This window comes from Pan troglodytes, chromosome 17 (assembly GCF_028858775.2).
Source record: "Pan troglodytes isolate AG18354 chromosome 17, NHGRI_mPanTro3-v2.0_pri, whole genome shotgun sequence".
NCBI classification, from domain to species: domain Eukaryota; kingdom Metazoa; phylum Chordata; class Mammalia; order Primates; family Hominidae; genus Pan; species Pan troglodytes.
Window position 1 is genome coordinate 41,638,424 of NC_072415.2, and position 15,098 is coordinate 41,653,521.

A 15,098-nucleotide genomic window follows, 5' to 3' on the forward strand; every position below is an offset into this window, starting at 1 on the left:
TCAAAGATGTTTCTCAGTTCATCACATGATAAAAACCAATTCATTATTTAGACTTCCTTGGTCAAAATAGAAAATAATTCGTAATTATAAATAATGTTTAATGAAGAACATCTTTGTTTTTATCTCAATGAAGTGACCTCTTAAAAAGGATAAATTTCAATTTTCTCAAAATACATATCCATGTGTGCACATGTATATATATATATGTATTCATATATGCGACATTTCAGATAAACAGTAAGTTTGAAAGATCAGAACACAGGGACTGGAAAGCCCATAATCCTGCCACTCTACCACTTCTTCATTTCCTTTCAGTATGTTTCATATGCATGATTTATACCAACATTACTATACGAACACACTCTGCTATATGTTTTCCCATAATTGCAGGCACTTTAAAAATGGTACTTTAAGTAATTTCTGGTACACACTCTTTTGTTTGAATGTTATATAAACATGACAATTCACAGAAAAGCCAGTCAGTACGTAGGTATGGCTATTCACAGATAAACTCACCAGTGGTAAAGGAAACAAAGAGAAAATTCCGTATTCTAGTCTATATATTTTTGTACCAGTTAAGTTTTGTTTTGTTTTGTTTTTTGTGACAGAGTCTTACTCTGTTGCCCAGGGTGGAGTGCAGTGGCATGATCTTAGCTCACTGCACCCTCTGCCTCCCGGGTTCAGGCAATTCTCCTGCCTCAGCCTCCCAAGTAGCTGGGATTACAGGCGCCTGCCACCACGCCCAGCTAATTTTTGTAGTTTTAGTAGAGACAGGGTTTTACCATGTTGGCCAGGCTGGTTTCAAACTGCTGACCTCAAGTGATCTGCCCACCTCAGCCTCCCAAAGTGCAGGAATTACAGGCGTGAGCCACCACACCCAGTCCTGGTTGAATTTTTGACAGTAATCATGTACCCAAGCGCTGATTTTACAATAAAAAACAAAAAGAAAATACAAGTATAAAAGATGTGGGAGGGAATTTAAAAAATGGGAAAGACTGGATCAAGATAGGTAATTTGACTTACAGTTAGGTAAACTAATGAAATCACAATTTAATGCTTAAAAAAGTTAATCCTAATAATCTTAAGACATTCTGGTACTATTCTGGAAAACCAAGTAATGAAGTTTCAAAATTTATTATGTAGCAGGAAAAACAAACAAACCTTTGTTTTCAGAAAGATTTACAGATTTCTGTAACTTCCAGTGTTTGCTACTACTTGATACTTGCACTATGTGGAATTCCTTAACGCCTGCTTCACTCTGTCAAAAAAAAAGATAGGAGTCATTCAGGATTTAGAAGCACTAAATCAGAATGTTCCGATGAGAATAAAATTCAGACACTGCTACCAAAGTCAATGTCAATTAACATAAGATGCAATTACAATATACATTTCCAAAAACTTATTTAAATCCCTTTCTAAACACTTTCAGAGACATCAACATTTTGTCCAAGAAGTATTTTTGACTATAATGCATACTCAGTGGTAAATTTTAAAATACTGAAAGCCACTGAGTTATTAAAGCCTATCACAATGAGCTATTGGTAGTATTTAAAAGATAAAAAATTGTCAATTTTTAATCAAAATTATGGCATTTTCTTTTTATTTCTCTACTCTGAGATATCTCATTCTTATTAGGCAAAAAAACAAGCAACAAAAACTCACATAACAGAATCCTAATATATGGTCAGTACACATGAAATTATTTAAGTAGCACGTATTTTTTTAATTCTCCTGAATAAAAGCTAATCTGAAATTATTAAAATATTCTCACTCTTACTATAAAAATATTGATTTTTGGGGGGAGATCACCAAAGTACAGCACATTAGCCCTAAATATCCTAGAAAGCAGACACCTTACAAATTTAGGAAGTTAAAAGTAAAGAACATTACAGAATTAAGTAACATTTCAAATAAGTACCTGAATTGAATCAATCTAATGCTAAGAGTCCTATTTCAAACATGAGAGATCACACTCTCGTCTTTGAGAATATTCATTTTTGGCCGAGCACGGTGGCTCACGCCTGTAATCCCAGCACTTGGGGAGGCCGAGGTGGGCGGATTACGAAGTCAGGAGATCCAGACCATCCTGGCTAACATGGTGAAACCCTGTCTCTACTAAAAATACAAAAAAATTAGCCGGGCGTGATGGGCGCCTGTGGTCCCAGCTACTAGGGAGGCTGAGGCAGGAGAATGGCATGAACCCGGGAGGTGGAGCTTGCAGTGAGCAGAGATCGCGCCACTGCACTCCAGTCTGGGCGACAGAGCAAGACTCCAACTCAAAAAAAAAAAAAAAAAAAAAAAAAGAATATTCATTTTTACAGCCTGGCCAACATGGTGAAACCCTGTCTCTACTAAAAATACAAAAAAATGAGCCAGGCATGGTGGCATGTGCCTGTAATCCCAGCTACTTGGGAGGCTGAGGCATGAGAATCACTTGAACCCAGGAGGTGGAGGTTACAGTGAGCAACCTGGGTGACAGAATGAGAACCTGTCTACAAAGAAAAAAGAAAAAAAAATGTTCATTTTTATATTAGAGTGCATAAACAGGAATGGCAATATTTCAGAAATTTACTATATAAAGGAAATGGCACTGTTAGAAATGTGCAAGTGAAGATTACCAAGTTAATATTGAATGTGATATATTAACAGAACCTCACAATTTAATAACACCAATGGATCTCAATGGTGAGACCTAGAAAGCATTTTATGAAATCTTTTAGAATGAATTAATGGAACTATATAGCATATCAGTGTGTACCATATTAATATCAGAAGATCTTTTTATTTGAAGACAGACTAAGGGATAAAATCACAAATCTAATGAAGAATTAAGATGATTTCGTACTATTCTACATGAACATTCCTAAAATCCCTAGCTTATGCTGTCTTGTAAAGGAAAACAAAAACCACTACTAAACACAAGGGAAACACTTCAAATATAATTAAAAACAAAATTCAGTTTTAAACCAACTTACAGTATTGGTATTTTCCACATCCACAAAGACTAGCATATTGCCTCCTCTGCCTTCTTCATTTTCAAGAGAATTACTTCTGCAGACAGTGGCCCGTACATTTAAAGACCGACTGGTACAAATAATTGCAGTGTGTCTTAATATTCTGTGCCTGAAGTTAAAAAAAAAAAAAAAGCACATTTAATCTCAGAGTCTCTATGTTATAATTATCTAATTCCAAATAAAGATTTTAAAAACTGATCACTCTCAGGACCATTTATACTCTAAAAATCCATAGAATACATTAAGTAAAATTACATAGTTAGCCTAACTTCAGTTCAATTCTTTCTATCCAATTTGGAAGGAAACTACTAGTCTCCCTGTCTAAGTTTTTGCCCTGCTTACCAAATTCATCTGTATAACACATAAAAATAATCTTCATATGGTAATGTTCTGATTGTGCTTCTTTCTCTCTTTTTTTTTTTGAGACAGAGTCTTGCTTTGTCACCCAGGTGGGAGTGCAGTGGGGTGATCTCAGCTCACCACTGCAACCTCTGCCTCCCAGATCAAGCGATTCTCCTGCCTCAGTCTCTGAGTAGCTGGGATTACAAGCATGTACCACTACACCCTATAATTTTTGTATTTTTAGTAGAGATGGGGTTTTGCCATATTCATCATCTTCATCATAAGGTGTCTGCTTTCTAGGATATTTAGGGTTAATGTGCTGTACTTTGGTGATCTCCCCCCAAAAATCAATCATCTTCACCATCTTCATCAGCCATATTGGTCAGGCTGGTCTTGAACTCCTGACCTTAAGTGATCTGCCCACCTCAGCCTCCCAAAGTGCTGGGATTATAGGTGTGAGCCACTGCGCCCAGCCTTGCTTCTAATAGTGGTTCTGAAGCTACTGAATGACTACCAAATAAAGTTCAAACTTTAACCTGGTATTCAAAACTCCTCACCATATATAAGCTTTACATTTCAAAGGTTTCTTCCTCTTTACTTCTTTTACAAAAATTTTACACTGTGGCTGAACTAACTACATTCAGTTTATGTTCTCTAATCTGTAAATCTTTACAAATAAAATATATACAGCCGCTCCCTAGAATAATACCCACTACTCTCTTGCATATCCCTCCCTTGATATTCGAATGCTAAAATCTTTTTCTTTTTTTTTTTTTTTGAGACAGAGCCTTGCTCTGTCACCCAAGCTGGAGGACAACGGTATAATCACGGCTCTCTGTAGCCTTGACTTCCTGGGCTCAAGCGAATCTCCTGCCTCAGCCTCCCAAGTTATTCCTAGTTAATTTTGTAAAAATGACAATGGAGGTATCAAAAGAAAATATTCTGTTGAACAAAATATAGGTCATAGATCCTGGATGAGCCAGTTAGCTTTGATTTCTTCAGTGATCATCTATTGTAACACCATTATAATCTTCTCTTCTGTAAATATGTACTGTTTTTCATACATTCTTGTGGGGCAAGGGGGAACACTAGGGAAAAGGTAAAACAAAACAATTTTCTTAAAAAAGGATGACTGAGACGACCAGGCAGGTTGTCTTCATACATAAATGACGCCCTATTTTAATACATGGTACCTGTTAATTTCATTATTATGTGATAGCTCTGTCTACAGTACTTAATCGTATCAAACAATTGAGAAGTTTACAGACAGAAGCAACTAAAAAAATGTGTGCCGTTAAATTTTATTTTTTCATTTTTGGGTACCTAGAACTTACAGTTCTATTTGAGACAATTTCAGATATAAATACCCTGCATAATCTGGAACGGAGTAATTTCTTAACATGCTAGTAAATATCAAAATGTTTATCTGAATATGTGCATATACATTGAACATAGATGTTAAATTTTATAAGTTTTATAATACTAACCGTATTTTTGGCTGCTTTTTGACACTTTCATAGTAAAACAAAAAGTTAATTTCATGGACACCTTCTTCATCAGGCCCACGTAACCACATTGGCAGCTGCACTGAGGCTCCGGGTAGAAGAACAGTGTCAGGAAGGGGAACAGGAATCACCTCTGGTTGACTTCCTGTGCCAATGCCAAAGTCTACAGAAGAAGCTGATGATATGAGTGCTGTACACACAGAGGTAGCATCTGTCACAACAGTCTTGTAAGCACTACAATTCTCAGAAGCTGAGGGACTTAGTGGTGTTAGAACAGCAGTATTACCACCGAAAGTAAAGAACTCTGGACGTTTAGAAACAACCTTCAATCCAGTAAGTGGACATTTGCTGACATTGACAAATTCTACATATGCTTTTCGGATTTCTCCACAGAGGAGCCCTGTAGGAAAATGTATAAAGAACACCTGCATTGGAGGGAAAAAATATTATTATTTGTCTGTTAAAAATTTTGAACCTCTAATGAATAACACTTTAAGACACTTTTTTTTTTTTTTTAACCAAAGGTTTACAAGTGTTTCATTAATTCTTTGGTATCTCCCTGAATATGTGGCAGTTAATGACTCCATTTTAGAAAATATGATGAGACAGAAGAATGTTACTCTGCCACTCAGTAGTGATTCTAGACTTATGAATTAAAGGTATACTATCAGTACACAAGAGGGCTAACATGTCAAAACTTTCACAACTTGGTAGATTATGGACCAGAAAAGTTGAAAGTAATTTAACACGGCTATATGAAGTAAATATCAGTTTTATAAACCTTATAACTGTCAACTAAAGAAGCAGCTCAACTACTTATGTCTATATCATCAAGATGAAAAGATATGTCAGATTTACTATGGGTTTTAAAGTGAAAGAATGGGCAGATCTATGATTTCATATCCATAATTTTAAAATCCAAAAAACTCCAACCTCAGGCTTTTAGTAACTCATGTGGGGGCAAAACCTGACCTAATAGAGGCTTTTTATATTCTTTCCCATTTAGTGTGATATTAATACAGTTCATGCAAGAAATATTAATGTGTTTGATTACTAGGTGCTGCCACAAAGCAATGGGGTTTACATAACTTCACACGCACACTTCTAAAAAAATTTTTTTAATTGATTTCCAACACACATGTGGCCTCAATATTTCAGATGAGGGATTGTGGACTTGTGCTTAAAGAGACAGAAATTCGGGCTAATGAAATCATACAGTAAGTTATCTGCATTTAAAAGATCTTTAAGTATACTGGCTGGGCACAGTGGCTGATGCCTGTAATCCCAACACTTTGGGAGGCCAGAGTTGGTGGATCCCAGAGTTGGTGGATCCCTTGAGCTCAGGAGTTCAAAACCAGCCTGGGCAACATGGTGAAACCTGTTTCTATCAAAACTACAAAAAATGAGCCGCACGCCTGTGGTTCCAGCTACTGGGGAGGCTGCAGTGGGAGGACTGCTTGAGCCCAGGAAGCAGAGGTTGCAGTGAGCCAAGATTGTGCCACTGCACTCCAGCCTGGGTGACAGAGTGAGACCCCATCTCAAAAAACAAACAAACAAACAAAAAAACAGATATTTAAATGTCACAACTAACATCTAAGCAAGCAGGAAGATAAAGGTAACAATATGAGTGAAATGTCCTAATAAAGTTATAGCTGGCAGTCACTTCATGAAATTCCAGTGAAAATATGTTTTTGAATCTAAATGTGAGTGGGACTTCATTATGGCCATATTCTTAAAAAGAAAAAAATCAGATGAAATTTGGGGACATTAGAAGCTTTAAAAATAAATGAGAAAACAAGGGATTAATGTAGAAATCCCGCACATAGATTTAATAGGATAAAAAAATAAGCTAGACATAGCATTATACTGAAGACACTGACTCTCTGTACTGATCAGTCAGTGTCAAGCTTATAGTCGAGCTAAAACTTGTGGAGGAATTATTAATTTTGTTATTATATCCAACACAGCTGCATTAATAAAAAGTGAAATAGAGTATTCAGTGTGTAAAAACACACTAAAATACATAGAGACACCTAGATACCATCAAGAAGGTTACAGCATTGGTAAAATGGTAACAGTGACAGAACACATAAAAGACCAGTGGTACCAACTATGTATAGGATCACATGTACCTTCAGAACACAGGTTTACTAAATATACTATTTTGACTCTTTAAGAAGAACAAGGCCAGGCACCGTGGCTCACGCCTGTAATCCCAGCACTTTGGGAGGTGGGCAGATCACGAGGTCAGGAGTTTGAGACCAGCCTGACCAACATGGTGAAGCCCCGTCTCCACTAAAAATACAAAAATTAGCCAGGCATGGTGGTGTGCACCTGTAATCCCAGCTACTCAGGAGGCTAAGGCAAGAGAATTGCTTGAACCTGGGAGGCAGAGGTTGCAGTGAGCCGAGATTGCGCCACTGCACTCCAGCCTGGGTGACAGAGCAAGACTCCGTCTCAAAAAAACAAAAAGAACAAGTATATTTAGCCTTTACTTCAAATGCTCAGTTGCTGAAAGTCCTTTTAAATAGTTGATATTTGTGATAGCTTCAAATATAAATGGAAAACAAGACCAAGAACTCACTATCTCACTTCTAATTTATCCTGAAGATATACATGTGTGAGTACAAAATGACATGCTTAGGATTATTCATTGTGGCTTTGCCTGTAACAGAAAATGACTAGACACAAATCAAATGGTCTAGTTGAATGACACATATATATAATAGTGCTTGTGTGTAAGAAATTAAAGGAGTTTGCTCTTTTCTCTGCTTCTCTACATGTTAAAATTATTCCTAACAAAAACAATTGTATTAAAAAAAAGATTTAGGGGGAAAGATTTCTAATCCACATAGCTCATTGTTTGAGTTCAGTATGCTATACACATAGTAGTATGCAAATGACTCTTATTTTTATCTTCTCTCAATGAGCTACAGTAACTTTCATTCTCACCCTTGTTTGATAAATATATATTGCTACAGATTATTTCATCATACAGTATAGATGGGTAACTACTTCTACTATTCCCTTAAACATCTCAAATTCCATAAAATATTTCTGAAATATTAGGCACAGGAATATTCTATGAATTTTTTCACCAGTTTTCATGTCTTCCACTGTCTGTCCAAATATAATAAATGGTCTATTAGCTGACTTCCATCATAATCATACCACCTTGTTGAACTAACCAACTTCCCTATTCTCTTACTAGAAAATACTGAGTGATGTTTATGGAACTGAACATCAGTGGCTTTAGGCTTTCTGTAATGCCCATCATATTCTCCTTTCAAGAGTCACTATCTATTCCCAAACTTGTTCACATAAATTAAGTATTGTGTAAACTGCTTTCATCCGTAGCTGAAAGTATAGCTTTTATCTGTAGATAAAAATCCAGACATACATAGTGTTTAGATTACTTGACAAACTGTCTAGATTCTCACTCTGAAGAAACCAAAACTGGAAACATAAAGTGCAACTTATGGATGTAGTTTAATGCATGAAACAAGATGAAACTCCTATCAGGAAACCCATACCAGCACTCATAGAAAAGGTCTCTGCTCTAAATCCACCCCCCCAGAAATGGTGAATAAATGTACATCAGTATGTTTTAAATTAAGGTAAAATGTTTAGGGTATGGATCTACTGATTTTTTTGTTTTTCACTTTACAAGCTTTGTTTCATCAACCAAACACCATTTTTGTTATGTAGAATAAGAGGCCCTCTGCTCTAAAATACCCTCTTCAAGAACTGCCTCTATAACAAAATTTTTCTAAAATTGTGATATGCAAGAAGCAAAGTTAAATACAGACCTAGCAATATCAAAAACCAGATGAATGTAAATATAAAGACTGTTAAGTTCAACAGAGTTAAAAATCCAAGAAGATATCTGGTTTAAGCTTCCTTCCTTTCTAAGTGAAAAAACTTTCACTTAGAAAATGAAGGCCAGATAATTAGGGATGAGGCTTAAACAATGTAAAAGTAAACCTCTATTCATAGGAATATGTTACTTGAGAAGCATTGCATTTAAAAACCATCTGTACATTTAACAATCTTAATAACTGAAGAATATTTAAATGATATGGCTTATTGAAAATCATAGGTGCTGGGCACGGTTGCTCATGCCTATAACCGCAGCACTTTGGGAAGCAGAGGTGGGTGGACTGCTTGAGCTTAGGAGTTTGAGACCAGCCTGGGCAACGTAGTGAAACCCGTCCCTACAAAAAAGCACAAAAAAATTAGCCAGGTGTGGTGGCATCCACCTGTAGTCCCAGCTATTCAGGAAGAACACTTGAGTCCAGGAAGCCAAGGCTGCAGTGATCAGAGATCATACCATGCACTTCAGCCTGGGTGACACAGCGATCCCGTCTCCAGAAAAAAAAAAGGGGGGGGGGGGGAGAGAAAAAAAATCAAAGCTAGCAGCTAGCACAATCATTAAAAACAGTATATTTTGGTGTCTTACACTGATTTATTTTGACCACATAGATCAGAATCTTCCCATCTGAAAGTAAGCTCTAACAAATTTTTAGAAACGTAATTCCAAACAAAATGTTCATTACTTCAAGACTTTTAAACAATAATGGTGAATAACCCTAAGATAACATTTGACTCCTGACTCATTTCAATTCATCATCAGCTTTTTAACTCCTAGGCTTTACCAATGCAATTCTAATCAAAATTATTATTGTGGGAACTTGCAAAGCCTGGACGAAAATGGCACAAGTATTAAGAAAAATGAAAAAAATTAAAGATTATAAAAGGGACTTGGCTTGCCAGATTAAAAAAAAAAAATGATGAAGCAACAGTATAGTACTGACACAGAAAGAAATAAGGAAATATTATCAAACAGAGTAGACTGCATCTAAAAGAGAACCTGGTATGGATACTTTCAGAATATTAATATAATAGAAAGATGGCATAATGAGTTGCCCACATTCTATTAATGGTACTGGAACTAAAAAACAAAGTTTGAGCCTTATCTCTTGACAACCAGAAACTGGCATTTGGGTCAGTCCATAAGTTTTTTTTATTGCCCTACAAAATTCTTTACATGCATCACAATTAAGCAAGGGTTAAATGCGGACAGAATACGGGTAGTTCAGCAATGCCCACCTCTCAGCACACACCACCCATCACCATTTTCATGAGTATGTTACCTATATCACCACTACATGTATAGGATTACTACCATAAAAATCATCCAGTAAGAAGAAAGGAAATAACATCCAATTAAAAGAGTTCCCAGCACTTTGGGAGGCCGAGGTGGGCGGATCAGGAGGTCAGGAGATTGAGACCATCCTGGCTAACACAGTGAAACCCCATCTCTACTAAAAATACAAAAAATTAGCCGGTGCATGCTGGCACCTGTAGTCCCAGCTACTCAGGAGAATGAGGCAGGAGAATTGCTTGAACCTGGGAGACGGAGGTTGCAGTGAGCCGAGATCCTGCCACTGCACTTCAGCCTGGGTGACAGAGCAAGACTAGGTCTCAAAAAAAAAAAAAAAAAAAAAAAAAAAAAAAAAAAAAGAGTATAAGCAGGCAATCATACGGACACATGGAGGGGAAAAAAATCATACAAACAAAAAACACTGATCAACCCTATCCGTTATCAGAGAAATGTAAATAAAAACATCATTTTTCAATCTGATTTGCAAACATTAAAAAACAAAAACTGATATTATCCAGAATGGCACAGATGTAAGGCAACAGGCACTCTCACTCTGAAGAAAAGTGCAATTTACTATAGTTTTGCTGAAGGTTATTTTGTAGTGTATTGCGAAATTTAAAATTTATGTATCTCTCCACCCAGTAATTCCATTTTTAAAGTTTAGTCAAATCTAGAACATGGACAAAATATATACATGATATTTACTGCAGAATTGTCTGTATTGGTGAAAAACTAGAAGTAAACCCATTAAGAGCATGAAAATATATTACAGGATATCCAAATAAAAGAATACCATATGTAACGGTTAAAAAGAAGACTGAGTTATGCTATTAAGGACAAAAAGCAAGTACAGGATAAAACGTGTAGTATGATTGCATCTATAATTATTAAAACTATATATAAGTGCACAATGCAAGGTCTGAAAAGATAAACAGCAATTTGGTATCACTGGCACTTTTGGAGGTAGGTTGCTATCCTTGTAAACCCCCTACTAGAATAACTTGAGGATGTGGGAGGAAGGGCCTTTTTCACCCTTACATTACATGACCCTACCACCTTTGCCCTGCTCCTCAGGTATAAGCCTGATCCAAAGTGGACCACATCTTTCTTCTAGAAACCTGAAATTTGAAGTGGCTCAAAGACTGAAAATTGCTGGACTAGGGTTATATCAAAAGCAATGCTTTCTAGAGGCTTAAAAACATTTGCTCTTAAATTCCCTGGAGCTTCTGCCACTTCTTGTTCTATAATACTTTATTATGTTATTATAATATGTTCTATAAAATATAAAAAATATATATTTATATATTATATAATATATATATGTTCTATAAAATATTATAATACTTTAGTATTACAGAACAAGATCCTTCAACTAAATAATACATTTCTCTTTCTCTGGCTATACTACCTAGCAACAGTTTCTATCTTTTCCAAATTTTAATTTGTATGGTATAAAAGTAGGATAGGATGGGATAAGAAGGTGAAGATAGGAAGAAGGTGAAATACTGCTTTTTATTCAGATGCTTCTACATTGCTTAAGTTTTTTTATAAGCATTCATTCACAAATTATTTTTTATAACTTATGAAAAAGAGTCACTCATTTTTAAAATCCAGAGTGGATTTTTTAGAAGTACTTTTCCCAATTTCCATTAATATTTTGAGGGTTATATTTTATAGCCTGGCTATGACTTAATGGCAATTTGCATGATTGCCTTACATTGTGAATTAAATATATTTAACACTAGCTTAATAATAATTTAAAAGTATAGTTCAATGTAATATCAAAAACCTCAGAGCCTAAAATTAATTTACTCAGAATATTTGCTCATATAGATAAATTAAGTCCATGAAATTTTAAAAAGTGAAATACCTCCAACAGTGGCATTTCTTCTGTGATTATGGGATCTAAACGTCGATCAGGGCCATATTTAACAGATGTTTTCTCTTCTTTTGTGTTGTTAAGTCGAGGACCTTGAATTTCTAAATCCTGCTTCCCTCGGACTGACATACTCAAGGAATATTTTCCTGAAATAAAAAACAATCAATGCCCTAAAATAATTTGGTATGTTATCTGACATCAATTTAACTTGAATATGTGAATATTGTAAGTTTCAGATTATTTCTAGAAAAATTCTAGACAATTTTGATTAACATGATTAATCAAAGAATTTAGTATATTTTCATTCCATGTTTAACACCAACTAAGGTATGCTACTTAATTTCTCACTTGGTTTTAGATATACTTTGCAAAAAAAGACTACACATTACTCAATAGGAAGCCCTCTGAAATCTGTATTTAACCATGTGCCTATTAACTAACAAAACCTGAGAGAATAACTATCTTAGGTCCAACAATTTAATTTAGGCCATGAGAATGGGTATCTATTCACAAAGAAAAGAAGTGGAAAACAATGAAAAGGTCAACTTTTTACTTTTACTCATATTCAAATATATACACTAATTTGAATTATTTCTGGAATATAAATAACTGAATCTTCTCAAGAGACTGCACAAAGAAAATTAAATACAGTAGAGTTTTCTCAAAATTAAACTTGTTTAATATTCATGTGAAATTTTTCCCAAAAGCTTCCATGTAGTGCATATATGTGTGAAAAAAGCTAGAGTATACAACTATCTTTCTTGCAGGACTACTTAAAGCCTTTAATGTGCTGAAGGTCACTGTAATAATCTCAAGCCAGATATAAAATGTATTGATTCCCACACTTCATGTGACCCAAATCCTTATTAGCATTTTACATAATAATGAGCTACACTAAATCATGAAAACTCTGCTTAGAAGATAGGATTTTAACAGTTAATTCAGTCTCTTCCCATTAATATTATACAATAACATATAAAGTATTTTTTAATGCATATATTTGGTGCCTTAAATAAAATAACTACCTATATTTTACTGACAACCATAAATTTGTATACTAGATTAAGATCCTAGTTACATACAAGTGGGAAAAGAAAGGAGATTCAAAAAGCTGTTAATATCCAGTTATCTTGCTTTAAAAATGCAATAAATTAGCATTTTTAAATTATAAATAAATTATAAATTATATAAATTATAAACAAACTTTGTCTGGTTCTTGTCAACCAAAAAATACAAATACAGTACTAAAATGCAGAATACCTTACTCAATTTTAGTGCAAATTTTTTTCTTTAGTAAAATGTTTTTAGTTTCTATGGATTCATTTCACTTATTTTTCTTAAATGGTGTACTGAATTATCCTAGATACCCAGGCAAGTATATTTAATTGAAAGTTAAAAGAACCAACAAATTTTCCAAGTGTTCCCACTTTCTCAATGTTAATAATCAGCTTTTGTAAATGCTAAATTCATGTTTGTCAAGGACTATTCAACTTAATTTGTTGTAAAATAAGACATATCTATTAAAATGAGCCAGAAGTAGGAAGTTTCATGGTAAACTCCCTCTCCTAGCATCTTTTCAACTTAAACTCAAATAACTACACACAGTAATTACATGGTAATGTTAAATCTTGAAGGGTTCCCTGAGTTTAAAAAACAAAGAAAACTATGTTAAATGCACATATCGTGTAGTTTTACTCTTCAAAAATGTGTAGAACATGCTGTATAGTGCACCAAGAATATCAGATTAACACTAAAGCCCTACTCTTTCAAGACAGAAGATAGAACTTAAGGTATTTAATATCCAGTGATGTGAAAACATAGGTCTTTAATTTGTTCCATGTTTTATAAAAAGGAAATATTCAAAAAAAAAGAACATATTAAGATGGTTTTTATATTGGCAGCAGACAATCAATGGTTAGAATTTATTTGGTTAGAATTTACTAAATTTGGATCAGTAACAGAAAAAAATACAGTCTAAAAATTAACAAAAGAAAATATATCAGAAGGGAATCAAGTTGTTTACTTTTGACGCTAGAGATGATGTTAGAAGTCAAAATAATCTAAATTTGTCATTCTTACATCTGGCTAAATGTCTTTACTTAACGATACATTAAACCTATTTAGAAAACACCTCATTTTTGTCCATTTTATTCTATGGAATGATTTAAGAAAGTTTTCTAATTGTTTACCAATGCTATAGCCTTTACCTGTGTGACATCCGGGAAGAGCACCAATGCCATCTACTGTCATAGAGCCCTGAATAGTGCCAAGATTATAAACAACTCCCAGAATATGCAGCTCCCCTATGTGATGGGGAAAGAGCTTTAGTCTTGCCTGTGGAGATATTTAAGTCAGTCTTATTATGTTTTCATAATATCTTAAATAGCACAATACCTAATTCTATAATGTTGCAAAAACATAAACTCATGACCTAAACTTTTAAAATGCCAATTAATTTATGAAAAGCATCTTCTTCAAAAGAAAACGTCTAAATTTAACAATTATAGGCCTAAACCTTCAATAATAACTTTTCATAAAAAGCATATCAAGAAGAAAGCAACAGGCTTCTCAGGAAACTAACAAATCAAAGACCACTGCAAACCACCAATTTCCTCCTGAGCAATTCCTATGCCCTAATCTTCCAAATTTTAGTTCTTAAGAAAACTAGAATATAAAATAAACTGAATAAAGATTATTTAAAAATTTGTTTTCACCTTACTTTCAGAAAGGCATAAAGCAGAGAAATGATAAAATAATTACCACTTTTGATTCTTCGCCATTAATTAAGAACTCTGAAATAACTTCAGCTCCAATCATTTCAGGTTCACTTGTAACCTAAAAAATAAATTTCATAAATTATACATTCCAATGAACAAAGTATCAGATTATTAACACTCCTATATATCAATACTTCAAAACAATAACACTAATTAAAGTCTGCATTTACTTGGTTTTTACCACATGCTGAGCTCTACACAAAGTGTTTTTATTTCCACAACTAGAGTAGACCCAGGCTGTAGTAGGCACTCAATATATATTTTTTTCATTTTGTTCAGTCCAATTCAACTGAGAAGGATAAGCAATCGATTCAAAGATGCCACTATCCACATGCCTGTAATCCAAGCTACTCAGGAGGCTGAGGCAGGAGAACCGCTTGAACCCGGGAGGTGGAGGTTGCAGTGAGTCAAGATGGC

At 34.6% G+C, this 15,098-nt stretch overlaps 1 protein-coding gene across 6 annotated transcripts in view; it reads right to left on the bottom strand.

Annotated features, from left to right (window-relative positions):
- The window catches only part of TRAPPC8 (trafficking protein particle complex subunit 8), a 107,127-nt gene that overhangs the window by 22,737 nt on the left and 69,292 nt on the right, over positions 1-15,098 (bottom strand). For all 6 annotated transcript variants that reach the window (XM_001159900.7, XM_063795571.1, XM_054672014.2 and 3 more), the window contains 6 exons: positions 14,665-14,739; positions 14,112-14,238; positions 11,896-12,050; positions 4,844-5,286; positions 2,976-3,123; positions 1,162-1,258 (listed from right to left, as the gene is read on the bottom strand). In XM_001159900.7, the coding sequence (XP_001159900.4) occupies positions 1,162-1,258; positions 2,976-3,123; positions 4,844-5,286; positions 11,896-12,050; positions 14,112-14,238; positions 14,665-14,739 (1,045 nt within the window). The remainder of the gene's footprint in view (positions 1-1,161; positions 1,259-2,975; positions 3,124-4,843; positions 5,287-11,895; positions 12,051-14,111; positions 14,239-14,664; positions 14,740-15,098) is intronic.